Source organism: Pseudophryne corroboree, chromosome 1, assembly GCF_028390025.1.
Source record: "Pseudophryne corroboree isolate aPseCor3 chromosome 1, aPseCor3.hap2, whole genome shotgun sequence".
In the NCBI taxonomy this organism is placed as follows: Eukaryota; Metazoa; Chordata; class Amphibia; order Anura; family Myobatrachidae; genus Pseudophryne; species Pseudophryne corroboree.
This window is the reverse complement of record NC_086444.1, coordinates 434722588-434748623: the sequence shown is the minus strand read 5'-3', so window position 1 is coordinate 434748623 and position 26036 is coordinate 434722588. Positions and strand designations below refer to the sequence as shown.

Below are 26036 nucleotides of genomic sequence, written 5' to 3'. Positions count from 1 at the left end.
TGCTGCTGTCCTCCACAAGCTGCAATGTCCTGCTCTGCAGGGAATTTAGTGGTTAGAGGCTCTCTGTTGGGGAGAACTCATAAACTAATTGTCCATCCAATGGCTGGAATAGGTGGCAATTAGGCGCCGCCCTGGTTGGGTTTTTGTGGGAGAAGCCGCTCAGTGTACAATAAGCACCTCTCTTGTGCCTGGAGAAAATGCGCTATTATCTTGTCCTGCCAATCATTACAGGGGGCGTTTCACACCCTGTAGAGTCAGCTCAAAGTGGCTGAAACTTGTAACTTGCAGTGGGGCATACTTGCCTACCTGACCCTCTCCATGAGGGAGAAAATGCTCTGTTCCTGGACTTTCCCGGTAATGTATGATTGCCATCACCTGTGGTCAGAGCCGGCCATAGGCATAGGCAAACTAGGCAATTGCCTAGGGCATTTGATATGCCTAGGGGCATCATCAGCTTCTGCTGATTAAAATGATATGCGGCATGCCTATATTCTGTATGTAGCATTTCATATGCAGATACAGCCACAGTCTCACACAGAATATAGGCATGTTGCATATCAGTTTAATCAGCAGAAGCTGCTTGTGCATCCTAGCCACATAGTAATGCAAATAAGATGTATTTTCATTAAAGAAAGGTGCTCGACATTAGCATTGAGGCAAGATTTGTGAGGACACATCTGTATCCAAGCAGAGGCAGAGGTCACAGTGTTAGTGGAAGTGTGAGTGCTGTGTGCATGTGAGTGGGTTGGTTGTGCAGTAGTGTTCGGAATATGTGTAAGGAGCATTATGTGTGTCATGTAAAAATGCATTAATAATGTGCAACATATGTGTAGGGGGTACTGTGTCATTATGTGTATAAGGGCATTAATAATGTGCGGTATATGTGTAACAGGGTACTACTGTATGTGTGTCATTATGTGTATAGGGGCACTAATAGTGTGCAGCAAATGTGTAGGGGCACTATGTGTGTCATTATGTGTATAAAGGCATTAATAATGTGCGGCTTATGTGTAAGGGACATTATGTGTAAAAGGGCATTAATAAAGGTTGTCATAATGTGTAAGGTGCATTATGTTTATTAGGACATTAATGTGTCTCATATGTGTATGGGGCATTACTGTGTGGAATTGTATATAAATACATTATTAATGTGTGGCATTATGTGTATAAGGTGCTCTATTATGTGGCGCTGCATATAGAAAGGGCACTACTGTATCATCTAATGTGAATAAAGAGCAATAGGGTGTGGTGTAATGTGAATAAGGAGCAATTCAGTGTGATGTAATGTGAATAAGGGGCTCTACTGTGAGGAGTAACGTTTATAAGGTAAAGTGATACTACTGTGGGAGGTAATATGAATTATGGACACTATAGCAAGATAAAATGTGAATAAAGTTGCAGCACTGTGTGGCATAATTGGAATTGGGGTTACTATTATGTGGCCATGCCCCTTCCCAGCAAGAAGATGCCCCTTTTTGGGCTGTGCGTCAATGTGCGAACTGTTCCTATTTAAAATATAGGGGGTACAAGGACTGCTATGGGTGAGGGGTGATGGTGCTGGGAAAGAGGTGCAAGGTCAGAGGCAGAACCAGCGGTGGTGCTAGGGGGCACCAGCCAAAATCTTGCCTAGGGCATCATATTGGTTAGGGCCGGCTCTGCCTGTGGTGAGCTAGATAATTGATAAGAAAGGTGTTTCACCACAGGTGATGGCAATCATACATTACCAGGAAAGTTCAGGAACAGAGTATTTTCTCCCTCATGGAGAGGGTCACGTAGGCAAGTATGCAGTGGGGCGACACCAAAATGCTGACTCCTCCTCAGTGACAGGAGCTGGGTGCTGCACTGTGACATCACATGCAGCACTCAGTTCCTGCCACAGTGTATGAGCCGGCAGTGCAGTCAGGAATGCTAGGCATACTCCCCGAAGTAATGAAAATAAAGTCAGGTTGTGAGGCCACACCCCTTCCCGTGAGGCCATGCCTCTTTTTGGGGGGCTTATCAGCGCACCGGGGTCACTGAACCTAGTGACGCTTTTGCTTCCAATTACCTGTGGTTATATTGCAACTTTTATAGGTGAAGGATTCTTGAAGCAATTCTAGGGCCCTCATTATCTCCATCTGTATTATCCTAATAGAGATCAGCAGTATCTGAGATACTCAAACCACCCCATCTGGCACCAACAATGCTTCCATAGGGAAGTCACTTAAGTAACATCTCCTACCCATTTTGGTGTTTAACAACAACTGAACCTCTTGGCTATAATTGCATGCTGTTAATGTTATGCATTCAGTTGCCACTTGATTATCTGATTAGATATTTCATGTACAGGTGTACCTTATAAAGTGACCACTGAGTATATAAAAGTAAAATGTTTGTTGCAATTTATGTTCATGGAAAATGATGCATTTTTTTTCCTCACATAAACTGCTCCAAGACCATATATTAGAGTTCTTTATGTAAGCGTTGCTAGTCGTTCATAAATACAAATGTAAATTAATTTATGCAAATGTATGAGATTATGGTATGATTTGTTTCTGCACCTGTCAGACTCTTTGTTTGTTACCATTTTTAAGGTCACTGCAGGAATCAACTGACTGATTACATGGAACAATACTTGGCTAGCCCAGCTTTATCTCCCTATAGGCAATGTTCTTATAAACATTAAATTCTTGTTCATAAGCCTTTGAGTAAAAGCAGGCAGTAATGATGCAGTGATGTAGCATTTTCTCATGACAAATGTGCAGAACCATTTATGAGCATTTTTCTTCAGCGATAAATTGAGATGCATGTTGGGCTGGATTGACTATAAAGCGGGTGCAATTGCTCCATTTTACGACTTCAGAAAAAAATGCAGATTTCCCCCTATATGCTGTATCTCCTACAGTATGCACCTGCACCGCCTCCATCCATCAACTTGTGAAGGCAGTCATCATCATCAGCCTATATGTGCATGCGCACGGCTTCTATTCAGTGATCACCAACTGCTTTATAGAAAAGAGCAGCAGTGATTACTGGTTCTCCCAATCTGCCACCCCGCCTGTGGGAGGGAGAGCAGGACAGTTTCCAATAAGAGGGACTGTCCTGCTATATTCGGGACAGTTGGGAGCAGAGGAGGATTTAGACCTCATGGGGCCCTAAGAAAGACATCGATTTGGGGCCCCCTTTCCTCAAACAATCCATAATAATATGGGAGATATTCAATTGATTATCGCGCCTGATTTCCCGTCTAAAGTGATGGTAGATCACAGGGGTGATATTCAATTATTTATGGTTTTCTCGCTGATCGCGAACATAGAGGTCAGGTTTAACCGCGTAAATCAGCTAAACCCGACAAAAGTGCTGTGCGCGATCGCAAAAAGTGCCATTTGGGCGCCCAAATTAGTAACTTTTCACGCATTTCAGCTCGCCACCCCTGCGTAGAGCACTGAATTGTGCGCACTTAAGGGATGCATTAAAAACAAAAGGGGCGTGGCTTCATGTAGTGTCCAGCAGTCACATTACACCGCACAGTAGCGTCCGTTAGTAACATTACACCGCACAGCAGCATCCGTCAGTCACATTACACTGCACAGCAGCGTCCGTCAGCCACATTACACCGCACAACAGCATCTGTTAGTCACATTACACTGCACAGTAGCGTCCATTAGTCACATTACACCGTACAGCAGCATCCGTCAGTCACATTACACCGCACAGCAGCGTCCGTCATCCACATTACACCGCACAGCAGCATCCGTTAGTCCCATTACACCGCACAGTAGCATCCGTTAGTAACATTACACCGCACAGCAGCATCCGTCAGTCACATTACACTGCACAGCAGCGTCCGTCAGCCACATTACACCGCACAACAGCATGTTAGTCACATTACACTGCACAGTAGCGTCCATTAGTCACATTACACCGTACAGCAGCATCCGTCTGTCACATTACACCGCACAGCAGCGTCCGTCATCCACATTACACCGCACAGCAGCATCCATTAGTCCCATTACACCGCACAGTAGCATCCGTTAGTAACATTACACCGTACAGCAGCGTCCGTCAGTCACATTACACCACACAGTAGTGTCCGTTAGTCACATTACACCGCACTGCAGCATCCGTCAATCACATTACACCACACAGTAATGTCTTTTAGTCACATTACACCACACTGCAACGTCCGTCAGTCACATTACACCACACAGTAGTGTCTGTTAGTCACAGTAAACCGCACAGCAGCGTCCGTCAGTCACATTACACTGCACAGTAGCATCCGTTAGTCACATTACAATGCACAGCAACATCCGGCAGTCACATTACACCGCACGGTAGCATCTGTCAGTCACATTACACCACACAGCAGCGTCCATTAGTCACATTACATCGCACAGTAGTGTCCGTTAGTCACATTACACCACACAGTAGTGTCTGTTATGCCAAGTATAGCCATTATACACATTACGCCAAGTACAGCACATTATACACATTACACCAGGTACAGCACCATTATACACATTATGACAAGTACAGCATCATTATACACATTACGCCAGGTACAGCACCATTATACACATTACACCAGGTACAGCACCATTATACACATTACGCCAGGTACAGCCATTATACACATTACGCCAGGTACAGTCACCCCCAAAAAATTATAAAAGTAGGGTTAAGGATCAAAATTATTTCTCATGTTTAAGTGAGGATGTAGTCAAAGAACAACTGGATAAAATTAAGATCAATAAATCACCGGGGCCGGATGAACTGCACCCAAGGGTTCTCAAGGAGCTAAGCTCAGAGATAGCAAGGCCATTACATTTAATCTTTAAAGCTTCCATCACAATGGGCGTGGTTCCAATGGACTGGCGAATTGCAGATGTGGTGCCACTTTTTAAAAAGAGAACTAAATCTAATCCTTGGAATTACAGACCAGTAAGCCTAACATCTATAGTGGGGAAAATAATGGAAGATGTATTAAGAGATAGCATTCAGGAGTATTTGGAATGCCTTAACATAATTTGTGAGAACCAGCATGGATTTGTGAAAAATAGGTCATGCTAAACTAACTTAATCAACTTCTATGAAGAAGTAAGTGCAAAATTATACAAGGGAAATGCTGTGGATGTGTTTTTTTTTTAGATTTTGCAAAAGCTTTCGACACAGTACCTCACATGAGGTTGTGTCTCAAATTAAGAGAGCTGGGGCTTGGAGACAGCATTTGTACTTGGGTCGAAACTTGGTTGGAAAATAGAGAACAGCGAGTAGTAGTCAATGGAACATTTTCGAGTTGGACTAAAGTATTAAGTGGTGTACCTCAAGGATCTGTACTAGGCCCTCTGCTGTTTAATATAAACTAATCTGGGGGGTTGGGCCACAAAGTGGAATATGAGGTTCAATATAGAGAAATGTAACGTTATGCATTTCGGGATCAAAAACAAACAGGCATTCTATATACACTGAATGGGGTCATTCTTGGAAAATCATTATTGGAGAAAGATTTGGGGGTGATCATTGACAATAGACTTAGCAGTAGTCCGCAATGTCGAGATGCTGCAGTAAAGGCCACTAGGATATTAGCATGCATAAAACGGGGAATAGAGACCAGGGATGAAAGTGTAATCCTGCCACTGTATAAATCATTGGTTCGGCCCCATATAGAATACTGTGTACAATTTTGGGCTCCACACTATAAAAAAGACATAGTTGAACTAGAAAGGGTTCAGAAGAGAGCTACAAAATTAGTTAAGGGCCTACAGTCATTGGATTATGAGGAAAGGCTACTTAGGCTGGATAGGATGCATAAGAGGGGACATGATTAATATCTGCAAATATATCAAGGGGCAATATAAGGAACTTTCAGGCGATTTACTGATTAAGAGCTCTGTACACAGGACAAGTGGGGATCCTCTAAGGTTGGAGGGGAGGAAGTTTAAGACCAAGCACAGGAGAGGTTTCTTCACAGTGCGGACAGTAAGTTTATGGAATTCAGTGCCGGAGAGAGTGGTAATGTCGGATTCAATTAAGGAATTTGAGAAAGGATTAGACAAATTTTTAGCAGATAATAGCATCGAAGGTTATACGTAGATTGGAGATAATACAGCATATAGCACTATAGGTTGAACTCGATGGACAATTGTATTTTTTGAACCTCAACAACTATGTAACAATATGTTATTATACACATTGTGCCAGGTACATCCATTATACACATTGTGCCAGGTACATCCATTATACACATTGCACCAGGTACAGCCCCTTATACTCATTACGGGATTCAAGCCAGATGATCCTCCTCCATCCCCACTGCTGGATGTTGGTGTCTGAGCATATTGCTCTCGACTATAAAGACAGCACTGGCAGGCACCTCACCTCTCATAAACCTCCCCCCTTCCCCACCTCCACAACGCACCCACACACTAATCATGGCTCTGTAGCTCTAAACTGTAATAGCAGCAACACCCTGGCAGGCACCCCCCCTCCATTCTGCTGACAACCCCAGTCATCACGCAGCCCAATCACACACCCACTCGCGAACATCCCCATTCTGCTGACACCCCCCAGCCGTCACACAGCCCAATTACACACCCCCTCACGAACATCCCCCGCCCATTCTGCTGACACCCCCAGCCGTCACACAGCCCAATTCTTCTCCGGCTGTGACACATTGATTGTGGAGCGCTATTGCTCCACACACAGACTAAAGGCAGCACTCACGTCTGTGATCCTCACTTCGGCAGCATGAACTTCACAGTCCTCTGAGCTACTCTCTCCACACTCTGGGCGGGATGTACTATATGTCATCGCCGCCTACCACAGTGATACTAATCGCATATGTACTAACATATGCGATTAGTATCGCAGTGCGGTATAGGGAGCCCCCGCGATGATGTGTGCAGGGGTCGGCGGGGGTCAGCACGGGTCTCCGTCACCTCCCAGACCCGGGAGGTGACGTGTTCAGGGAGTCCCCGGGCTACTCCTCCGCCCCCTGTAGCCCGAAGGAGATAAGGCTTTGCTGTGGGGGAGAAGGAGGAGGGGGGCCGCAGCAGCACAGGTATGCCGGGGGGAGAAGGGTCGTCGTGTGCGGCACGGGGGGGGGGGGGGAGCGGCGGGATGCGGCGGTAAGAATCCCATAGGCTTTTATAGAGTATCGCCATAAAAAGATGGCAATACCCTATGGGGCGAAAACGCGGCGGTCGGGGGTTAGTACATACGAAAATGCAGTAATACGGGGTTTTACTGCATTTTCTCTTTAGTACATCCCGCCCTCCGTGTTTATCACGTGCACAACACAGTGAAGGAGAGGAGGAGGCACTACCTAGACTGTGGGCGTACACTGGGGTTGGCTCACAGCGGCAGCTGTCCGATCAATGTTCGTTGGTAGTTGCTGGGACTGGCAGGCGCAGATGTATTTTTTAAAAAGTGCTCTCGCGCTCTGCAGCTCTGCTCCCTCACCGTCGGTGACTTGGCTTCCGCGGCCGACCAGGGCGCCCTGGAACTTGCCGGGCCCTAAGCGTGTGCCTATGTTGCCTAGCGGTAAATCCACCTCTGGTTGGGAGGTATGCTTGTCTACCTTCTATAAGGCCGACCCCAGACTCCCATTGACTAGGTTCACAGGAGTCTGAGGGTGGGTTTATAGAAGATAGACAAGCTGAGCATTGTGTCCCATAAAACATTGCATGTAGGTTTATATGTGCTCACCGGCTACCCCCTGCAATGTGTGGTCAGTGCTGTAGCCCAGGGGCAGCAGCTGTCACTGGTCGGAACTGATGTCTGTGCTGAGATGTGCATACACTACACAGGTATAGGGCTAGTGCAAGTGTGCGCTGATACTGATGATACCAACTTCTGCAAGTAAATGGACAGAGACGCACAGCTTAAGAGATGAAACTCTGCATCTCCTTACAGTGGTTATGTAATCCTGGATTTAGAATCACATTTAGTTATTGTCTCTTGTGCAACATCTTATTCTATTTTCTCACACAAGATGCTGACAATATTAAAGTAATTAACTGTCTAACTCTAACCTATCAACCCTCAAGTATTGCAACTCTTTACTGATCTTTCCTTGAAAGACACAGACATCTAATTTCAGTTCTATGTGAATGCTACTGAAAAGGTTATTTTTAAATGATTTGCTGCCTCAACTCTGCCAGTCCTTGCAACACTATACCCAGGATAACATTCATCAATGTACACATCTATTTCACTGTAAAAATACAACACCACCTAAGTGACACCCGACAGATAGACATTAAACAACCCACAATCACATTGGTGTATGCTTACGGGATATTTAGCAAAATAATTTTTACTAAAATAATGTGAAAAAAGTTTTTTTCACACCCTTTTAACATTATTTTAGTATCACCAAATTGTACTAAAAAGCAGTTGGAGGAGAATTAGCAAAATTCTCTTTCAAGCCCTTACATTTGCATTCCAGATTGCATTTCGCATACTTGCAATAGCATTTGTTTTTATATGCAAGATGAAAAAACTGTTATTATCATCGTGCAGAGAAATTGATACAAATTATGAGTAATGTTGATAGATCACGCATTATATCTTGTGATAAATGGACACAAATTGCATGTAATGTTGACACAGTACCAAATGTATCCTGCGAAATGCCAGAATTGGAAACATTCCAGCTCCACAGGAGTGTAAAGCATAGAGAATTGTTTCCTCTTTCATCTTTTCGTGATAATACTGATACATTAAGGATAGAAATACCTTTGATAAGAGTGCTAGAAGACAGTGAAATAATACAATTAAAGGTGTGGACTTGATTATCTCTACATTACTTGATAGAAGTGCTAGGGTAATACATATATATATATATATATATATACACATACATATATATACATATATATATATAAAATCGGAATTATTTGCAGTTAGAATTGATTTACACTGGGTCTGCTAGTTTATGCAGCTATTGCATTTATTAAAAACAAAAAGTTACTGTAACCAATGAACACTAAACAAGGCAATTTTACTGAGAATTAAAAACCTATAAAAACAATATTGAAACATGATACAGTCGGTACACATACAGTATATGTGATTTTATTTTATTATACACATATTCGCCAGGGTTTGACCCCTTATCTATTTTTAATACATATCTAATAAAGGTTATATTTTATTTTTACATATGTATTTGGGGTGCCCCCCCAAAAAGCCTTCTTTTTCTCTAGTCTTAGTTTAATGTAATTCCCACTCTATGGAGCACCACCAACCCATTAAGTTTAATTCAGGACCCCTTCTCCTTTTTGGATCCTGTGTAATATAAAGGTAGTTGGTTTAACACATGAAGGTATTCCTTCCCAGATACTCCTTGTGGCATATTTTATGTCCAGTGGAGAACTGAGGAGGGATCTACAGTAGTGTGGAATGTTTCCCACACCCCATCCCTATCAACCCTTTTTTTATTTGTCAGAAGTGCCAGATGGACAGATTACATCTTAGGGCAGTGATGGCTAACCTTGACACTCCAGCTGTTGTTGAACTACACATCCCAGCATGCCCTGCATCAGTTTTAGCAAGGCCAAATAGCAAAACTGATGCAGGGCATGCTGGGATGTGTATTTCAACAACAGCTGGAGTGTAAAGGTTTGCCATCACTGTCTTAGGGCCTAGGGGCTGATTCAGACCTGATTGGTTTTGTGCATTTTCGCAGAGCAGCGATGAGGTCTGAAGTGCGCATGTCAGACAGCCGATGGCTGTCTCAGCCCTGTGATCACCTCAGCCTGATTGACAGGCAGAGACAAGAGGGGGCGGGCCGGCAGCATGTGGCCGCCGGTTAGGTGGCGCGGTCCAGGCAATGTAGGCGTGCCCGGACTGTTGAAGGGTGGGTCGTGGTGGCTGCGTGCCATCCCATGCAGCCGCTGTGACCCGAGCAGCAATGAGTAGTCCTTGGCAGCGCGCAAGAGCTGCGCTGGTAGGGAGCTACTCCTGAAGTACAACAGCATCGCCGCCGTGCAATGCTTTTGTACTTGTGCGACGGGGCAGGGACTGACATGCGGGGTGGACTAGCCCTGTGCTGGGCGTCCCCCTTCATGTCTGTGTGACTGATCGTAGATGTGCTAAATATAGCACATCTACGATCAAATCAGAATCACCCCCATGGTCCAGGAGTGGATGCTCTAGCACAGCAGCTATGTCTTTGGATTTTTGGCCCCGCGTAGTTGTTGCATAATCTATCTTAGTTGATTGTGCCATTCTACAGTATATTTGTGATATTTCCCTCAGGTTACTTTTGTATTACTATGATACTCCTATGCAATATATTTTTGTAAATCTTGTTAAATGTTTTGTTTTGTTTCAGCTGTAGTTATTTTGTTTGTGTTTTTCACAGTAAAAATTTAGAATATTTATAATAAAAATATTTCCTTTAAAAGAAGAAAGTTTGCAGTTAATGGGGTCAGTTCTATTAGATGTGAGAGGGGTAAGTGGAAACGCTGCTAATGACACAATAACTTGCCCTCTCATGGCCCCAGCTCTCCCCAGACTCGCAAATTTTTGAATGCAGCCCAAAAATCTGTAAGTCCGGAGGTACCGGAAATGCGACATATAGCCACACTTATGGGGTGATTCAGAGGTGATCGTGGATGTGTGAAAAAATGCACCTCTACGATCTCAATCTCTGACATATGGGGGGGGGGGACACCCAGCACAGAGCTAGTCCGCCCCGCATGCCAGGCCCTACCTTCCCCCCCTATGTGCAAAAGCATCACACAGCGGCAATGCTTTCACACCTGGCGAGTAGCTCCCTGCCTACACAGCCTAGCTGCAAAGGATTGGTGGCTACCTACCTTGTTTTTGGATGCAGCGGCTGTGTGTGACATCACGCAGCCGCCGCAGCCCACCGCGCAAACAGTCTGGACACGCCTGCGTTGTTCAGACCGCGCCCCTCAATGCTGATGACCCACCCTGCGACCGCCTCTGTCAATCAGGCAGAGGCAAAAGCACCACTGAGATGCCATCGCAGTGTGGCTACCGCATGTCCACACACACCACAGGGCTTCACACTGCGAGTGCTGCCGCTGCAGCATTCCAGTCTGAATTAGGCCCTTTCTCACAGACATGACTTTTTTCATATAATAGAAATAGCTGTTCTTCGTCCGGGAATTTCTGATTTTCATGGTTGTAAAAATAAATTAAGTGTTGAAAATGTGAAAATGTTGTAAATCTATAGAGCTGTAAATTTGAGACATCTTAATGTAAGTAAATATTAATCCATGGTTCTTGCATTACCTGCAGATACGGAAAAAAGTGACTTTTGTAGTTTATTAAATTCTACACACGGGGGGGGGGGGGGTGCAATCCAAATTTTGATCCGTTTGTCCATTTGGGCGTTATCGTTCAAAGCAAACCACGCATCGGTAATGATGTCTTTATGTCAACCCCCTTTTCACCCACATAGGGGTGGTTTGTTAAAATTCTATTTACGTAGAGTGATGAGTCAGTCTGTCAGTCAGTCAGTCAGTGAGTGAGGGCTTTAACATTTAAATATATAGTTTGAATCGGTCTTGATTGTGTAGGTATGCCGACGGCGGGATCCCGGTTTTTAGATGGCCGCCGGGGGCGAGAGCAATGAAGTATCTTGCTGCGCTCGTCACAGGTTCTAATCGTGGACACCCACGAGTGGGAATAGTCCCTGTTGGTCGGCATGCAGACTGTCAAGCTGTTCACCGTTCGGGATCCCGGCGTCGGTATAGTGACCGCCGGTCACATAATCGCATCCCATACTGAAAATATGTTTCTAATATAATATAACTGAGTTGTGTCTACTCCAGGAAACATCTAAAGCAACTTATCACTTCCTGTAAAAATTAATGTTGGGGAATATTAAATACCATTTAGAAGATACTGTACATGGTCATAATCTATTTTTCTTTCTCTCTTTCCATAGTTTATCACGTAACTGTGACCTTTACCTTTACCTATTTGTTATTCATGTTATAATATTGAAAGGATACTTGTAAATTATGTCTACTGGTTTGAGATATCCTACCTCACTTCCACTATCCACTTCCACCATGTTTGGCTGGGTCTTCTATAGTGTCCTCTGTTGCCAGAGAAAACTGTTCCTGGGGCCTAATTCAGACCTGATCACTGTTGTGTGAAATCGCACAGCTCCTATCATGGAATGAGTGTGTATGCGTATGCACCGCAATGTGCAGGCGCGAGCCCAAACAGCGACAGAATGGTGCAAAAATTTAGATCAAAAGGTGTACACAAATTGATTGACAGGAAGCGGACATTTGGAGGTGGTAAATGGCCATGTTCTGGGAGTGTCAGGAAAAACGCAACTGTTCCCACGCGTTTTCTCGGAGGGTGTGTGACGTCAGCTCCGGCACGATCAGCCTGATTCTATCACACTGTAGGAGTAAGTCCTGGGCTACGCACTGACTGGAAAAATCATTCGAAGTTGAGTGAATTGTGAACGGATTTGCAGCTGTCTGGCAAAGTTTTCGCATGGCGTACGCATGTTTTTGCACACTTGCACGGGGCGGGTTTTCACTCTATGGGTGGTGACTATCTGATCACATACTTCTGCAAATTTGCAGGGTAGAGATCAGATCTGAGTTAGGCCCTTGGATTGCAAACTATACAATGTATGCTCATGGATCACAAATAACTGAATACATTTGTTTTATTTTCTATCAGTTAACAAATCTGTATTGATCCGTCTGCTTGTTATGGAAGGCCAGCGTCCATGTCTTAAGTCACTGCAAAATGAGAACTATGTCAAATCTCTACATGAGGCAGTCCAATTGACTATGAAGTGCTGGCATAATGACAAGCTCAAAAGACCTTCCTTCAGTGGTAAGCAACACTGTGGGCAAGATGCATCATCGCTTGAAAAGTGATAAAATGGAGAGTGAAAAAGTGCCAGCCAATCAGCTCCTAACTGCCATTTTACAAACACAACCTGTGACATGGTAGTTAGGAGCTGATTGGCTGGTACTTTTACACTCTCTATTTTATCACTTTCCAAGCGATGATGCATCTAGCCCCTTATCAGAAGTAATAAAAGCAAACCTGGACAATATATCAACTGTATTTTAGGGCTGTTCACTTTCTGTTTCCTGTATCTTGCAACTGTTCACAGCATATTTATAGATAATTAACAGGAAAAACATATGGATTATTATTATCGTCCAATGGAAAAGCAGTCAGTATTCATTGTAAATGTAAAATGGATCACAGAAGCAGCAAGACTTTTCATTCATTCTCAAGAATGCTTCTTGGTGCAGTACAGTGCTCAGTTATCCCTACTAAATTCTACATACTGTACAGAAGATGCTCTAGTCTGTGCAATGTACTGGCTGTGCCTGAGAGAGAGTATTGGTTTCCAGTCCATCATTGAAATCTAACATCCGATTGGAGTAAAATGGCAAATAAGGCTCTATCTGCCAATAATGTTGTTGGCTGATAGAAACTCCATGCCACTTGCTGTATAGATTGTTTGCAGCATGGGTCAATGAATTCATTGTAGCCTTGTTAATTAGCAACCAAATTGGTCCCAGCTTTGCCCCTTATTTGCCAGAATGGGCTTCACTTTGCTTTATTGCACCAGATGTACGTTAGGGGTACTTACAAAAATGCAAATCATAAGCACAGGAAAAGTTAACATTTGTTTGCATAGCAAAAATCAAAAATCGTATTTGCTATTCGGTTTAATGTTAATAAAACAAACAAAAATTCAAAAAAAACTCTATAATACAGTAGATAGGTATATCCCCGGAAGAGTGTCCACTCCTCTCACATCCTACCCACTTCCTAGTGAAGTCGGCAGAATGGGGAGAACAATAAAGGGAATCCGCAGTCTGTGCGGAGGGGGTGGGGCTTAGTCATGTGACTCTGTTAATTGCGCCATTTATGCCCCGCTTCCTATTAAAATATGTGTGATTTGTGGCACAGTACCATGAGGGGGCAGGGCTTAAAGACACAAGTGTTCCAACTCTGCCCCTATCACAGCCCACCTGCTAGTCCTCTCCGGGCTTCTCCCACAGAGGACAATAGAAATGTAGGCAAGTATGCATATAAATAAAATAGCCCATTAAGGGGTTTATTCATGAAGCAGTGAAAACAGTGGAGAAAAAGACCAGTGGAGAAGTTGCCCATGACAGCCAATCAGCATCTCTCTTACATTTTATAACATGTACTTGATAAAGGCTCCCTTCAAAGATGATTGGTTGCCATGGGCAACTTCTCTACTGGTCCTTTTCTCCATACTTTTCACTGCTAAATGAATAGACCCCTAATTGACTGCATTGTGAGCTTGGATTGGCTCCATGTCTATGTGAAAGTTTTCTCATTTCCTGGCAAGTGACACAGTGGCTGGATCAGAGTTGAACGTAAACATGATGGTTTGTGTGCAGCTCCAATGGTGGGTGGACTGCACATGTGCAGAACGGGTCCTGTGAGATGGCTCACAGTGCCCCCTAAGTTGCAGCATGATTGAAATGCAGATTTCCTGACCCCAGCAGAGGAGTTCCAGCAGCCATTCTGAATGTGGGTACATCATACTGATAGATATATCTGCAGATCAATTGATCTGCAGATATATCTATGGATGGATCGGGCAGTGTGCTGTGCATACACACTGCCCGATCCGTTGGGGACTGACGTCATGAACTGAGCGGGCGTGTACACACGCCCGCCCAGTTTAGCTCTCATTCACCGCCGGCTGCCGCAGCATGTGTACGGGCGGTCGGCTGGTCGCCCGTACACACACAGCGAAGGGCCAATATATCGGTAGATATATTGGCCATCGACTGTGCTGCAGGGCCGACGCGATATGTCTGTGAACGATGGAGTTCACAGACATATCGCCCGTACACACTGGCTGACGGACCAGCGATATATCGGCCGTTCAGTAGAACAGTCGATATATCGCCCAGTGTGTACGGGCCTTGAGTGTAATAGGTCGGGCATGAGAAACGAAGAGACATGATATTTTGTGTTTTCTTCTTGCAGATTGCTGTAGCCAGTGGGAGAGATTTAACTCTGAATATGATAAAAGGGAGATTAAAAAAGCAGTGAGAGACGTGCAGGACAAACTCGTGAGTATGTTCCACTTACAAAACTGGTAGTGAAGATTTCTTGTGCAGCAAATGTCTAGTGCATGTTGGCTCAGTGTTTATGAAAGCAATAAAGCAATGGTACAGTATACACCCATAAAGTAAGATGTTACCTAAGATGCAGTCAGCTGTGCCCACCACAAGGATATACAGGTTGAGTATCCCATATCCAAATATCCGAAATACGGAATATTCCGAAATACAGACTTTTTTGAGTGAGAGTGAGATAGTGAAACCTTTGTTTTTTGATGGCTCAATGTACACAAACTTTGTTTAATACACACAGTTATTAAAAATATTGTATTAAATGACCTTCAGGCTGTGTGTATAAGGTGTATATGAAACATAAATGAATTGTGTGAATGTAGATACACTTTGTTTAATGCACAAAGTTATAAAAAATATTGGCTAAAATTACCTTCAGGCTGTGTGTATAAGGTGTATATGTAACATAAATGCATATTGTGCTTAGACTTAGGTCCCATCGCCATGATATATCATTATGGTATGCAATTATTCCAAAATACGGAAAAATCCGATATCCAAAATACTTCTGGTCCCGAGCATTTTGGATAAGGGATACTCAACCTGTACTGTACTACAGATTTTAGGCCCAGATCTATAAAGCCTTGGCGAGTGATAAATTGCACCAACCAATCAGCTCCTGTCATTTTTCAAACACAGCCAGTAACATGGAAGTTAGGAGCTGATTGGTGGTACTTTATCACTGCAATGTATCACTCTCCAAGGCTTGATAGACCTGGGCCTAAATTTGTACAGTTAGCTGCATCTGGGCTAAAACACTTTTTTGCCTATTGTGTCCCATTTTAATTTTGAACCTCAACTTGGAAATGAATATTGATTATCTGAGCTAAGAATTTCCTACCTTTATACTGCCACTGCAGTGACATGGTACTGTATATATCTGGGCCATTCCTCTGTGTTAGCCATTCCCAATGCAAAAATAAAATGACCAGCAGCAGCTCCTACCTTTGAGGAGGTGGGGGGCTGCCGCGGGCCAGGTCCCAGGAGAGGAGGAAAGTCACTGTCAGCTCCCGGGATCGCACATGTGCAGTCATGCCGTGGCATGACTGCGCATGCGCAAACCACCGGCTTGTATGGACTGTATCGGCTGCATGCCATAGAATCTGGGGTTTCCCCATGCACAGTCAAGCCACTGCTTGACTGCGCATGCGCCGATTGCCCCCAGGAGACTGCCTGTGCTGGAATTTACTGGCAGGTAGAACTTCTAACAGAAGTCATCACTGCCAGTCACTGTGTAGTCAGAGCAGTCAGAGACGGCAACTGGCTCACTTCCTGCAGTGGCGGATTTTACTGGGGGGCTGCAGCCCAAAGGAAAAATCCGCGACTGAAAAAGACTCTCACTTTGTTAGATGGTAATTTACATTAAAAGGTCATATCATAATCCCGCCCCCCCCCCCTTCCCCCCGCAGAAATGCAAAAGCATCGCACAGCAGCAATGCTTTTGTATCTCAGGAGTTACTCCCGGCCAGCGCAGCTCCTGCGGCTGGCCAGGAGAACCTCTTCGCTGCCCTGGGTCGCAGCAGCTGTGTGTGACATCACACAGCCGCCGCGGCCCGCCCCCCCAATGGTCCGGCCACGCCTGCGTTGGCCGGACCGCGCCCCCTAAACGGCGGCTTAACGCCACCATCCAGCACCCTCCCGCCCAGCGACCGACTCTGCCTCAGAGGCGATCACTAAGCAACGATGGCTGGCATGCGCCGGCGCACTGCGGTGCTGGCGCATGCGCAGTTCCGACCCGATCGCTGCGCTGCGGTAAACTGCAGCGAGCAATCGGGTCGGAATGACCCCCCCATGTTCGAAAACTAGAGATGAGCAGGCTCGGTTTTCCAAGCCCATCTGAACTTCTGGTTTCCGGGTGAATCCAAGCCATGGCTCAAGTGTTCCTGCCAGGCTAGGATTCCAAAAAGAGGCAAAACATCATCTTCCTGGCATTGGATCTTGCATGTTTTAGATTCGCTAGAAGTCCCCTGCAGTGATTCAGGCGCCTTTCACATAGGACTGCTGGAGGGGAGGACGCTTTTACAGATTACAAAGTAAGAACACTCACCCACGTGTCCCTAGTGTTAATACAGGCCAAGCTAGTTTTGATGGAAGTAGGCAGTTAGCAAAACATTCTTGTTTATTTTTATAGTGTAGGAACATCTATATTACAGTGCATCCGGAAAGTATTCACAGCGCTTCACTTTTTCCACATTATGTCACTTTACAGCCTTATTCCAAAATGGAATAAATAAATTTTTCCCTCAAAATTCTACACACAATACCCCATAATGACAACGTAAAAAAGTTTTTTTGTGATTTTTGCAAATTTATTAAAAATAACAAACTAAAGAATCACATTTACATAAGTATTCACAGCCTTTGCCATAAGCTCAAAATTGAGCTCAGGTGCATCCTGTTTCCACTGATCATCCTTGAGATGTTCACACAGCTTAATTGGAGTCCACCTGTGGTAAATTCAGTTGATTGGACATGATTTGGAAAGGCACACACCTGTCTTTATAAGGTCCCACAATTGACAATGGATGTCTGAGAACAAACCAAGCATGAAGTCAAAGGAATTGTCTGTAGACCTCTGAGACAGGATTGTCTCGAGGCACAAATCCGGGGAAGGGTACAGAAAAATATCTGCTGCTTGGATGGTCCTAATGAGCACAGTGGCCTCCATCATCCGTAAATGGAAGAAGTTCGGAACCACCAGGACTCTTCCTAGAGCTGGCCGGCCGTCTAAACTGAGCGATCAGGGGAGAAGGGCCCTAGTCAGGAAGGTGACCAAGAGCCCGATGGTCACTCTGTCAGAGCTACAGCATTCCTCTATGGAGAGAGAAGAACCTTCCAGAAGGACACCCATCTCTGCAGCAGCCCACCAATCAGACCTATATGGTAGAGTGGCCAGATGGAAGACACTCCTTAATAAGAAGCACATGGCAGCCCGTCTGGAGTTTTCCAAAATGCACCTTAAGGACTCTAAGACCATGAAAAACAAAATTCTCTGGTTTGATGAGACAAAGATTGAACTCTTTGGCATGAATGCCAGGCGTCATGTTTGGAGGAAACCAGGCACTGCTCATCACCAGGCCAATACTATCCCTACAGTGAAGCATGGTGGTGGCAGCATCATGCTGTGTGGATGTTTTTCAGTGGCAGGAACTGGGAGACTAGTCAGGATAGAGGGAAAGATGAATGCAGCAATGTACAGAGACATCCTGGATGAAAACCTGCTCCAGAGCGCTCTTGACCTCAGACTGGCATGACAGTTCACCTTTCAGCAGGACAATGACCCTAAGCACACAGCTAAGATATCAAAGGAGTGGCTTCAGGACAACTCTGTGTATGTCCTTGAGTGGCCCAGCCTGAGCCCAGACTTGAATCCGATTGAACATCTCTGGAGATATCTGAAAATGGCTGTGCACCGACACTTCCCATCTATCTTGATGGAGCTTGAGAGGTGCTGCAAAGAGAAATGGGCGAAACTGCCCAAAGATAGGTGTGCCAAGTTTGTGGCATCATATTCAAAAAGACTTGAGGCTGTAATTGCTGCCAAAGGTGCATCAACAAAGTATTGAACAAAGGCTGTAAATAGTTATTTACATGTGATTTCTTAGTTTTTTATTTTTATAAAAATTGCAATAATCTAAAAAAAAACTTTTTTCACGTTGTCATTATGGGGTATTGTGTGTAGAATTTTGAGGGAAAATTAGTTTATTCTAGTTTGGAATAAGGCTGTAACATAACAAAATGTGGAAAAAGTGAAGCGCTGTGTATACTTTCCAGATGCACTGTACTTGCATTTTGGCTAAGTGTGTCACACTGGTCCTGTAACTTAACTGCAGCATTAACCCTTGGTGCACACAGGTGGTGGTTTTTTTTTGTCACTGACTGCAGTGCAGCCCAGAGCTTCTAATACAGGACACCATTAACCCTTAAAAAAAATGAAGGAAAAAACAAGTCGCAGTGTGAATGTTGTCAATTTTAAAAGCAGAAAAAAGTGTGTGTTCTTTTTTTCTAATACTTCTGTGTGTTCAGAGCCAGACAAAACCCATGCATTAATAATATAAGGGATGTGAATTGCAGTGTGAGGTTGTTGTCATTTGTTAAAAAATAAATCTAAAAATAAATAAAAACAAAGAAAAATAAAATAAAAAATTAAAAAAATTAAAATACAAAGAAGATTATGTGTTCAGGGCCAGGCAGTGGCATTCTGTTACAATAATGTTCAGAAGGTGCCATGCCACCACTGTGTTAATAATATAAGCGCTGTGAGTCAATATGATCACGATCAGTCAATGGAAGAGCAGAAGCAGTAACCGAGTACTAGTGCTATGGCTACTGCCAGTCATGATAGTACTACAACATACATATAGATTGGTAAATGCTCAATTAGCTTAGTGATATCATTCAGGTGCTCGAAAGGAAGGGGTATTTCTGAGCAAGAAAAAAAGCAATTGTTTCCCCAGCACACTGAATGGATAACAGTAACCAGATATAAATCCCACATGATAATAGAATTCAGAGATCTTCGTTACACATATTTGCGCAAATGTGTGGTTAAGCCCCAAAGCCGCATCAAGGCCTCTCTGTATATTTGGGGTCCCTAGCGCTATATCTAGGTGCAGGGTGTGGCACCCCAAAACACCAGAATGAGCCATAAAGCACAGCGTGACATACCAGTGTAAAAAACTATAGTGTTAATAAATTAGTATTTAGGAAGCCGAAGCTATAGAGGGGGTGATACAAACATGAAATGTAATTAAAATAGAGAAATAGTGTTAGAAAATTAATAAGTGAAAAGTGTTAATAGAATGTAAAGGTATGCCACACTAAAGCCATCCAGCTCAGCCAGTCCAGAGGCACCACACCTCACACCTCCATTACCCCAATCTGGGTCTAATATTAACCAGCAAGGAGTCACATGATAATGGCTCCTTACTAAAATATGTCTAAGCTAAGAGCTACTTACCTTGGAGCAACCCCATAATGCTCCATGTGGCATGTCAGGGCCTGCACCTCCTCCTAATGCAGAAACCTCTCTGCCTCTCACAACATACATATAGATTGGTAAATGCTCAATTAGCTTAGTGATATCATTCAGGTGCTCGAAAGGAAGGGGTATTTCTGAGCAAGAAAAAAAGCAATTGTTTCCCCAGCACACTGAATGGATAACAGTAACCAGATATAAATCCCACATGATAATAGAATTCAGAGATCTTCGTTACACATATTTGCGCAAATGTGTGGTTAAGCCCCAAAGCCGCATCAAGGCCTCTCTGTATATTTGGGGTCCCTAGCGCTATATCTAGGTGCAGGGTGTGGCACCCCAAAACACCAGAATGAGCCATAAAGCACAGCGTGACATACCAGTGTAAAAAACTATAGTGTTAATAAATTAGTATTTAGGAAGCCGAAGCTATAGAGGGGGTGATACAAACATGAAATGTAATTAAAATAGAGAAATAGTGTTAGAAAATTAATAAGTGAAAAGTGTTAATAGAATGTAAAGGTATGCCACACTAAAGCCATCCAGCTCAGCCAGTCCAGAGGCACCACACCTCACACCACCATGGAGGTGTGAGGTGTGGTGCCTCTGGACTGGCTGAGCTGGATGGCTTTAGTGTGGCATACCTTTACATTCTATTAACACTTTTCACTTATTAATTTTCTAACACTAATTCTCTATTTTAATTACATTTCATGTTTGTATCACCCCCTCTATAGCTTCGGCTTCCTAAATACTAATTTATTAACACTATAGTTTTTTACACTGGTATGTCACGCTGTGCTTTATGGCTCATTCTGGTGTTTTGGGGTGCCACACCCTGCACCTAGATATAGCGCTAGGGACCCCAAATATACAGAGAGGCCTTGATGCGGCTTTGGGGCTTAACCACACATTTGCGCAAATATGTGTAACGAAGATCTCTGAATTCTATTATCATGTGGGATTTATATCTGGTTACTGTTATCCATTCAGTGTGCTGGGGAAACAATTGCTTTTTTTCTAGTACTACAACATAGGCTGAAAGTGGTTCAGGGGCAGAAAGTTTAGGAAAGGGCATCTGAAATTGAAACCTTTCACAATGTTAAAAGAACAGGTAGAGGTGTCACATTAAAAACTGACAAATCATTAGTGCCTCAAAAAAGAACACTAAGACTGAAGAACAAACTGTGTGCTCACAAATCACTGAGACAAGTCTAGGGGTGTCCATGTTAGCTATGTGTGAGTCTGACAATGTTGATATATTACTTATAGAGAAACCTCCTTCCACCATGTCTGCACCATCTGAAAATGTGGACATGAGCAGTACAAGTAAAGATGGTGATGAGGATGCTAGCATGGAAATGCAAAAGGATGAGGAGGATATTTGTGTACTGTCTGATGCTAGTGAGGATATTGATGATGAAGATGATGATGAGGATGTTGTTTGTGTAAGTCAGCCACCAGGGCAGCAGTTCTTGCCCTTGATAAAAAGAAAATCATTGTGATGCCTGGGCACACACACCAAGAAAGCCACCTCTTTGGTCAAGGATTATTTTTACACAAATCCTGACAATATTTGTGAAGACATCTGCTCCATTTGTAAGGCCAAAGTAAGTAGAGGTAGGGATGTTAACCATCTAGGCACCTCCTCCATGTTATGTCATTTGCAAGTTCATGACATTTATTTTACAAAATTATAATAAATTTGTCAAATAATAACAAGCAGTCCGTAATCAGCTACCGCCAGTTTGGACCAGCCCATGCAATCTCTACCATCTCATTATCAACCTCCTCATTAATGATCAGAGGTAGTCCTACCAAAAAATTGGTTTGTGGAGGCCCAAACAAACCAAGCACTACAGCCACAAAAGTGGCAGTCCCTATTGCTGAAGAGCTTGGTTTGTTAAACTGTGCATGTCCTATTTAATATACAATTTAAGGGTGGGAAATCCCAAGTACAATTCCATCTTGCACCGCTTTGCTTAAAATTATGGGCTGTTTGGGAGCATTGGTGATGATCTATTTTGCAGAGAGTAACATTTTTATTGGTTTGGTTATTGCTCTAAAATCTGTACTAATTTGCAATGCATTTTTAACCAGAAATGATGTGGTGCCTCACATATGTTAACTTTAATTAATTCATCAATCATTTGTGTATTTTATGGCCTTTTTTTCTTTATTACTTTGCTGCAGAACAAGTACAGCTCTTGATCTCAGCCTCACACATGTTGCTATTAATTTATTGATCAATATTTTTTTTATTCTTCCTTTATGGTCTGTTCTCTCCTAATTTGCTGCAGAACAGGTGCAGGTCTTAAGCTTGTCCTTACACGTTAATCAGAATCAGCTTTATTGGCCTGGTATACTTGTATATACCTGTACTAGGAATTTGTCTTCGGTTTGCTATACAACAGCCAAGTAGGTAACAGATAAGAAGGTGGGGGGGAGGGGCAAGTAAAGGCATACAGATAGATATACCGTAGGGACACAAGTGAGTTACATGTACGTCTAGTCAGTCAATGTTCAGGAGTTCAGCAGGCTGACCGCTTGGGGAAAGAAACTTTTGAGGCTACTGGTGGACCCGGCGGGGATGGCCCTGTAATGCCTGCCTGAAAGAAGCAAGTTAAACATGCTGCTAATTTGAATTAATAAATTATTCAATCATTTTTCTATTCGTTTATGGCCTTTTTCTCTTCTAATTTGCTACAAATAGATGTCGATATACTGTAGTCCACATTTCAATTTTTTTTATAATCTATTGGATCAATCTATAATTCTTTTACCTACCTTCCACTATATGCTCCACTTACATTTCCCTCTACTTCCCTCGGGTCTCTGAGCTGGTTCTTGATTAATGAAAACATTCTTGGTTACTTTCTATGAGGTCATATCATTTATCAAAATACCATCTTCCTGTCTGCCACTGCTGTGTGGCAATGTTTCATAGATGTGCTGTAAAGTACCGTGTCTTTGCGCTCTGTTGCTTAGTTTTGCCAGCCAGTCTTTGGCCAATATTGGTGAACACAAAACTGTGAGGTTGTCAAATTGATTGAATGTTATTGAGGTTAATAGTACCGTGGGCGCAAAAAAAGATCCAAATTACACGATTTAAGCAGTTTTTAGCATTTCAAATGTAAAAAAAAATTCAGATTCATTAGGGCGGTTTTGTTAAATTAGATCCAAAACACTAAATTAATACAGACCCAAAACCAAAACAAGGGGATCGGCGCACATCTCTATCAAAAACTCGGGTCAAACCTGACATTTTGGAGGAAAAGGGGCATTAGTGAACCAATTCTAGTTAATTCAACAGAGCCTCTAAAGATGGAGATCACTTATATTGTCAGAACTTTCTTTTCTAGTTTTTGAGAACTTACCTGAAACTTTACATCATTTTTATTTGACGTTTGTTTGCTTTGTGTAACTTGAAATTCCTTTCACATAAATTTTTAAATAAAAACAGAAAATAAACATTTTGCTTCTAAAAATACTGAAGGATTTAGCTCAATTATTTTCTGGACATAGTTGAACATTAATGTTTTTCTGTTTTGATGATAATTATAATGATTTCCATGGATTCTTCCTCAGGATTCATATGACAAGACAACAGAAGACTCACATACCAAGGGTACAATATCTGCATCTGTAACCACCACAGAGATGGTAGCTATGACTGAAAGACTTCAGACTATGCAAATGTCTGAACATCCATCTGTCCTACAGCGTATGTAGAAAGCATAAAGCTATCTATCTATCTATCTATCTATCTATCTATCTATTCTTCATATGGCTAAGCTTTATTTGGAAAGGTATCAGTTTGAAATTTCTTTCTACCCACAGAAGCTGTGCCTGTAAATAGCTCTCCAAAAACACGGCGCCAGTATACAGGGGTTCCTGGGCAACCCTTACCACAAGCAAAGCAACCAATGGCATCGGTAAGAGCAGGGCTGCTGAAAGTGAGGGGGAGCACGTACTAATTACCCAGGCCAATTATCATTTAAGGAGTCTGGAAGACATACGTCAAGCTGTTGAGGAAGAGAAATGTCCCCCTCCAGAGTGCAATAAGTATTTACTAATCATTTTCCTGAGGGGGGCATGGCCATGCCTTCCAGATTTGATCACACCCCCTTTTATCACCCAGGCCTGATGTCTCAACTGCCTTGAGTAAGAGAACCATATTATATTCAATACAGGATAGAAAAGTCGTTACCCTAATCAGAAAATGTTCCCAATATGCCCAGAGCTGTCCATTTAGAGTGGTATACCTGATTCTAATTTACGGTCCGTTTAGAGTGAAAATATCTGATTCTAGCTTTACTATCCATTTAGAGTGGTATATATGATTCTAATTTACGGTCCATTTAGAGTGATATATCTGATTCTAGATTTACTGTCCATTAAGAGTGGTATATCTGATTCTAGGTTTACTGTCCATTTAAAGTAATATATATGATTCCAGGATTACTGTCCATTTAGAGTGATATATCTGATTCTAGGTTTACTGTCCATTAAGAGTGGTATATCTGATTCTAGGTTTACTGTCCATTTAAAGTAGTATATATGATTCTAGGTTTACCGTCCATTTAGAGTGGTATATCTGATTCTAGGTTTACTGACTGTTTTGAGTGGTATATATGATTCTAATTTATGGTCCGTTTAGAGTGAAAATATCTGATTCTACTGTAGGTTTACTGTCCATTTAGAGTGGTATATCTGATTCTAGGTTTACTGTCCATTTAAAGTAGTATATATGATTCTAGGTTTACCGTCCGTTTAGAGTGGTATATCTGATTCTAGGTTTACTGACTGTTTTGAGTGGTATATATGATTCTAATTTACGGTCCGTTTAGAGTGATATATCTGATTCTAGGTTTACTGTCCATTTAGAGTGGTATATATGATTCCAGAATTACTGTCTGTTTAGAGTGATATATCTGATTCTAGGTTTACTGTCCATTTAAAGTAGTATATATGATTCTAGGTTTACCGCCCGTTTAGAGTGGTATATCTGATTCTAGGTTACTGTCCATTTAAAGTGGTATATATGATTCGAGGTTTACTGTCCGTTTAGAGCGGTATATCTGATTCTAGGTTTACTGTCCGTTTAGAGTGGTATATCTGATTCTAGGTTTACTGTCCGTTTATGCCCCTTTTCCACTGACTTCAAATTTTCAGGTTTATGAACATGAAAACGCATCAACCTGGGATTTTTGTCAGTGTGAACGTAAACTACTCGGATGATGTCCTGGGTTCCCAAACCTGCTCTTTACCAGAGTCGGGCTGAGACATAGGAATTTGCTGTGTTAATAGACCTGGCAATTTCCCAGATTGCAGTGTATAAGAGGTATTAGAGTGATGCTATATATCTGATTCTAGGTTTACTGTCTGTTTAGAGAGGTATATCTGATTCTAGGTTTGCTGTCTGTTTAGAGAGGTATATCTGATTCTAGGTTTGATGTCTGTTTACAGAGGTATATCTGATTCTAGGTTTGCTGTCTGTTTAGAGTGGTATATCTGATTCTGGGTTTGCTGTCTGTTTAGAGTGGTACTGTATATCTGATTCTAGGTTTGCTGTCCATTTAGAGTGGTATATCTGATTCTAGGTTTTCTGTCTGTTTAGAGAGGTATATCTGATTCTAGGGTTGCTGTCTGTTTAGAGTGGTATATCTAATGGTTATGTACTGTGAGTTGCAATATAAGAATCTAGTTTGTGGCTCGATGCTTTATACCAGGGGTCTTCAACCCGTGGCCCGCGGGCCACAGGTGGCCCGCTGCTATGGTTTCCATGGCCCGCCGACGCGCCCGCCCGCAGCGCACATATGAACACAAAAAAAAAATTTATTTTTTTTCCCTTTCCCGGAGTCATGTGACTCCCCCGCACTGTCACTGGTTGCCTGTGAAGAAGGGGAGTAGCTCCTCTTAGGCTGGTC

At 42.9% G+C, this 26036-nt stretch overlaps 1 protein-coding gene across 3 annotated transcripts in view; it reads left to right on the top strand.

Annotated features, from left to right (window-relative positions):
* The window catches only part of LOC134896886 (receptor-interacting serine/threonine-protein kinase 4-like), a 66513-nt gene that overhangs the window by 22846 nt on the left and 17631 nt on the right, over positions 1 to 26036 (top strand). For all 3 annotated transcript variants that reach the window (XM_063913960.1, XM_063913971.1, XM_063913978.1), the window contains 4 exons: positions 12664 to 12822; positions 14980 to 15065; positions 23695 to 23830; positions 23947 to 24041. In XM_063913960.1, coding sequence (XP_063770030.1) covers positions 12664 to 12822; positions 14980 to 15065; positions 23695 to 23830; positions 23947 to 24041 — 476 coding nt within the window. The remainder of the gene's footprint in view (positions 1 to 12663; positions 12823 to 14979; positions 15066 to 23694; positions 23831 to 23946; positions 24042 to 26036) is intronic.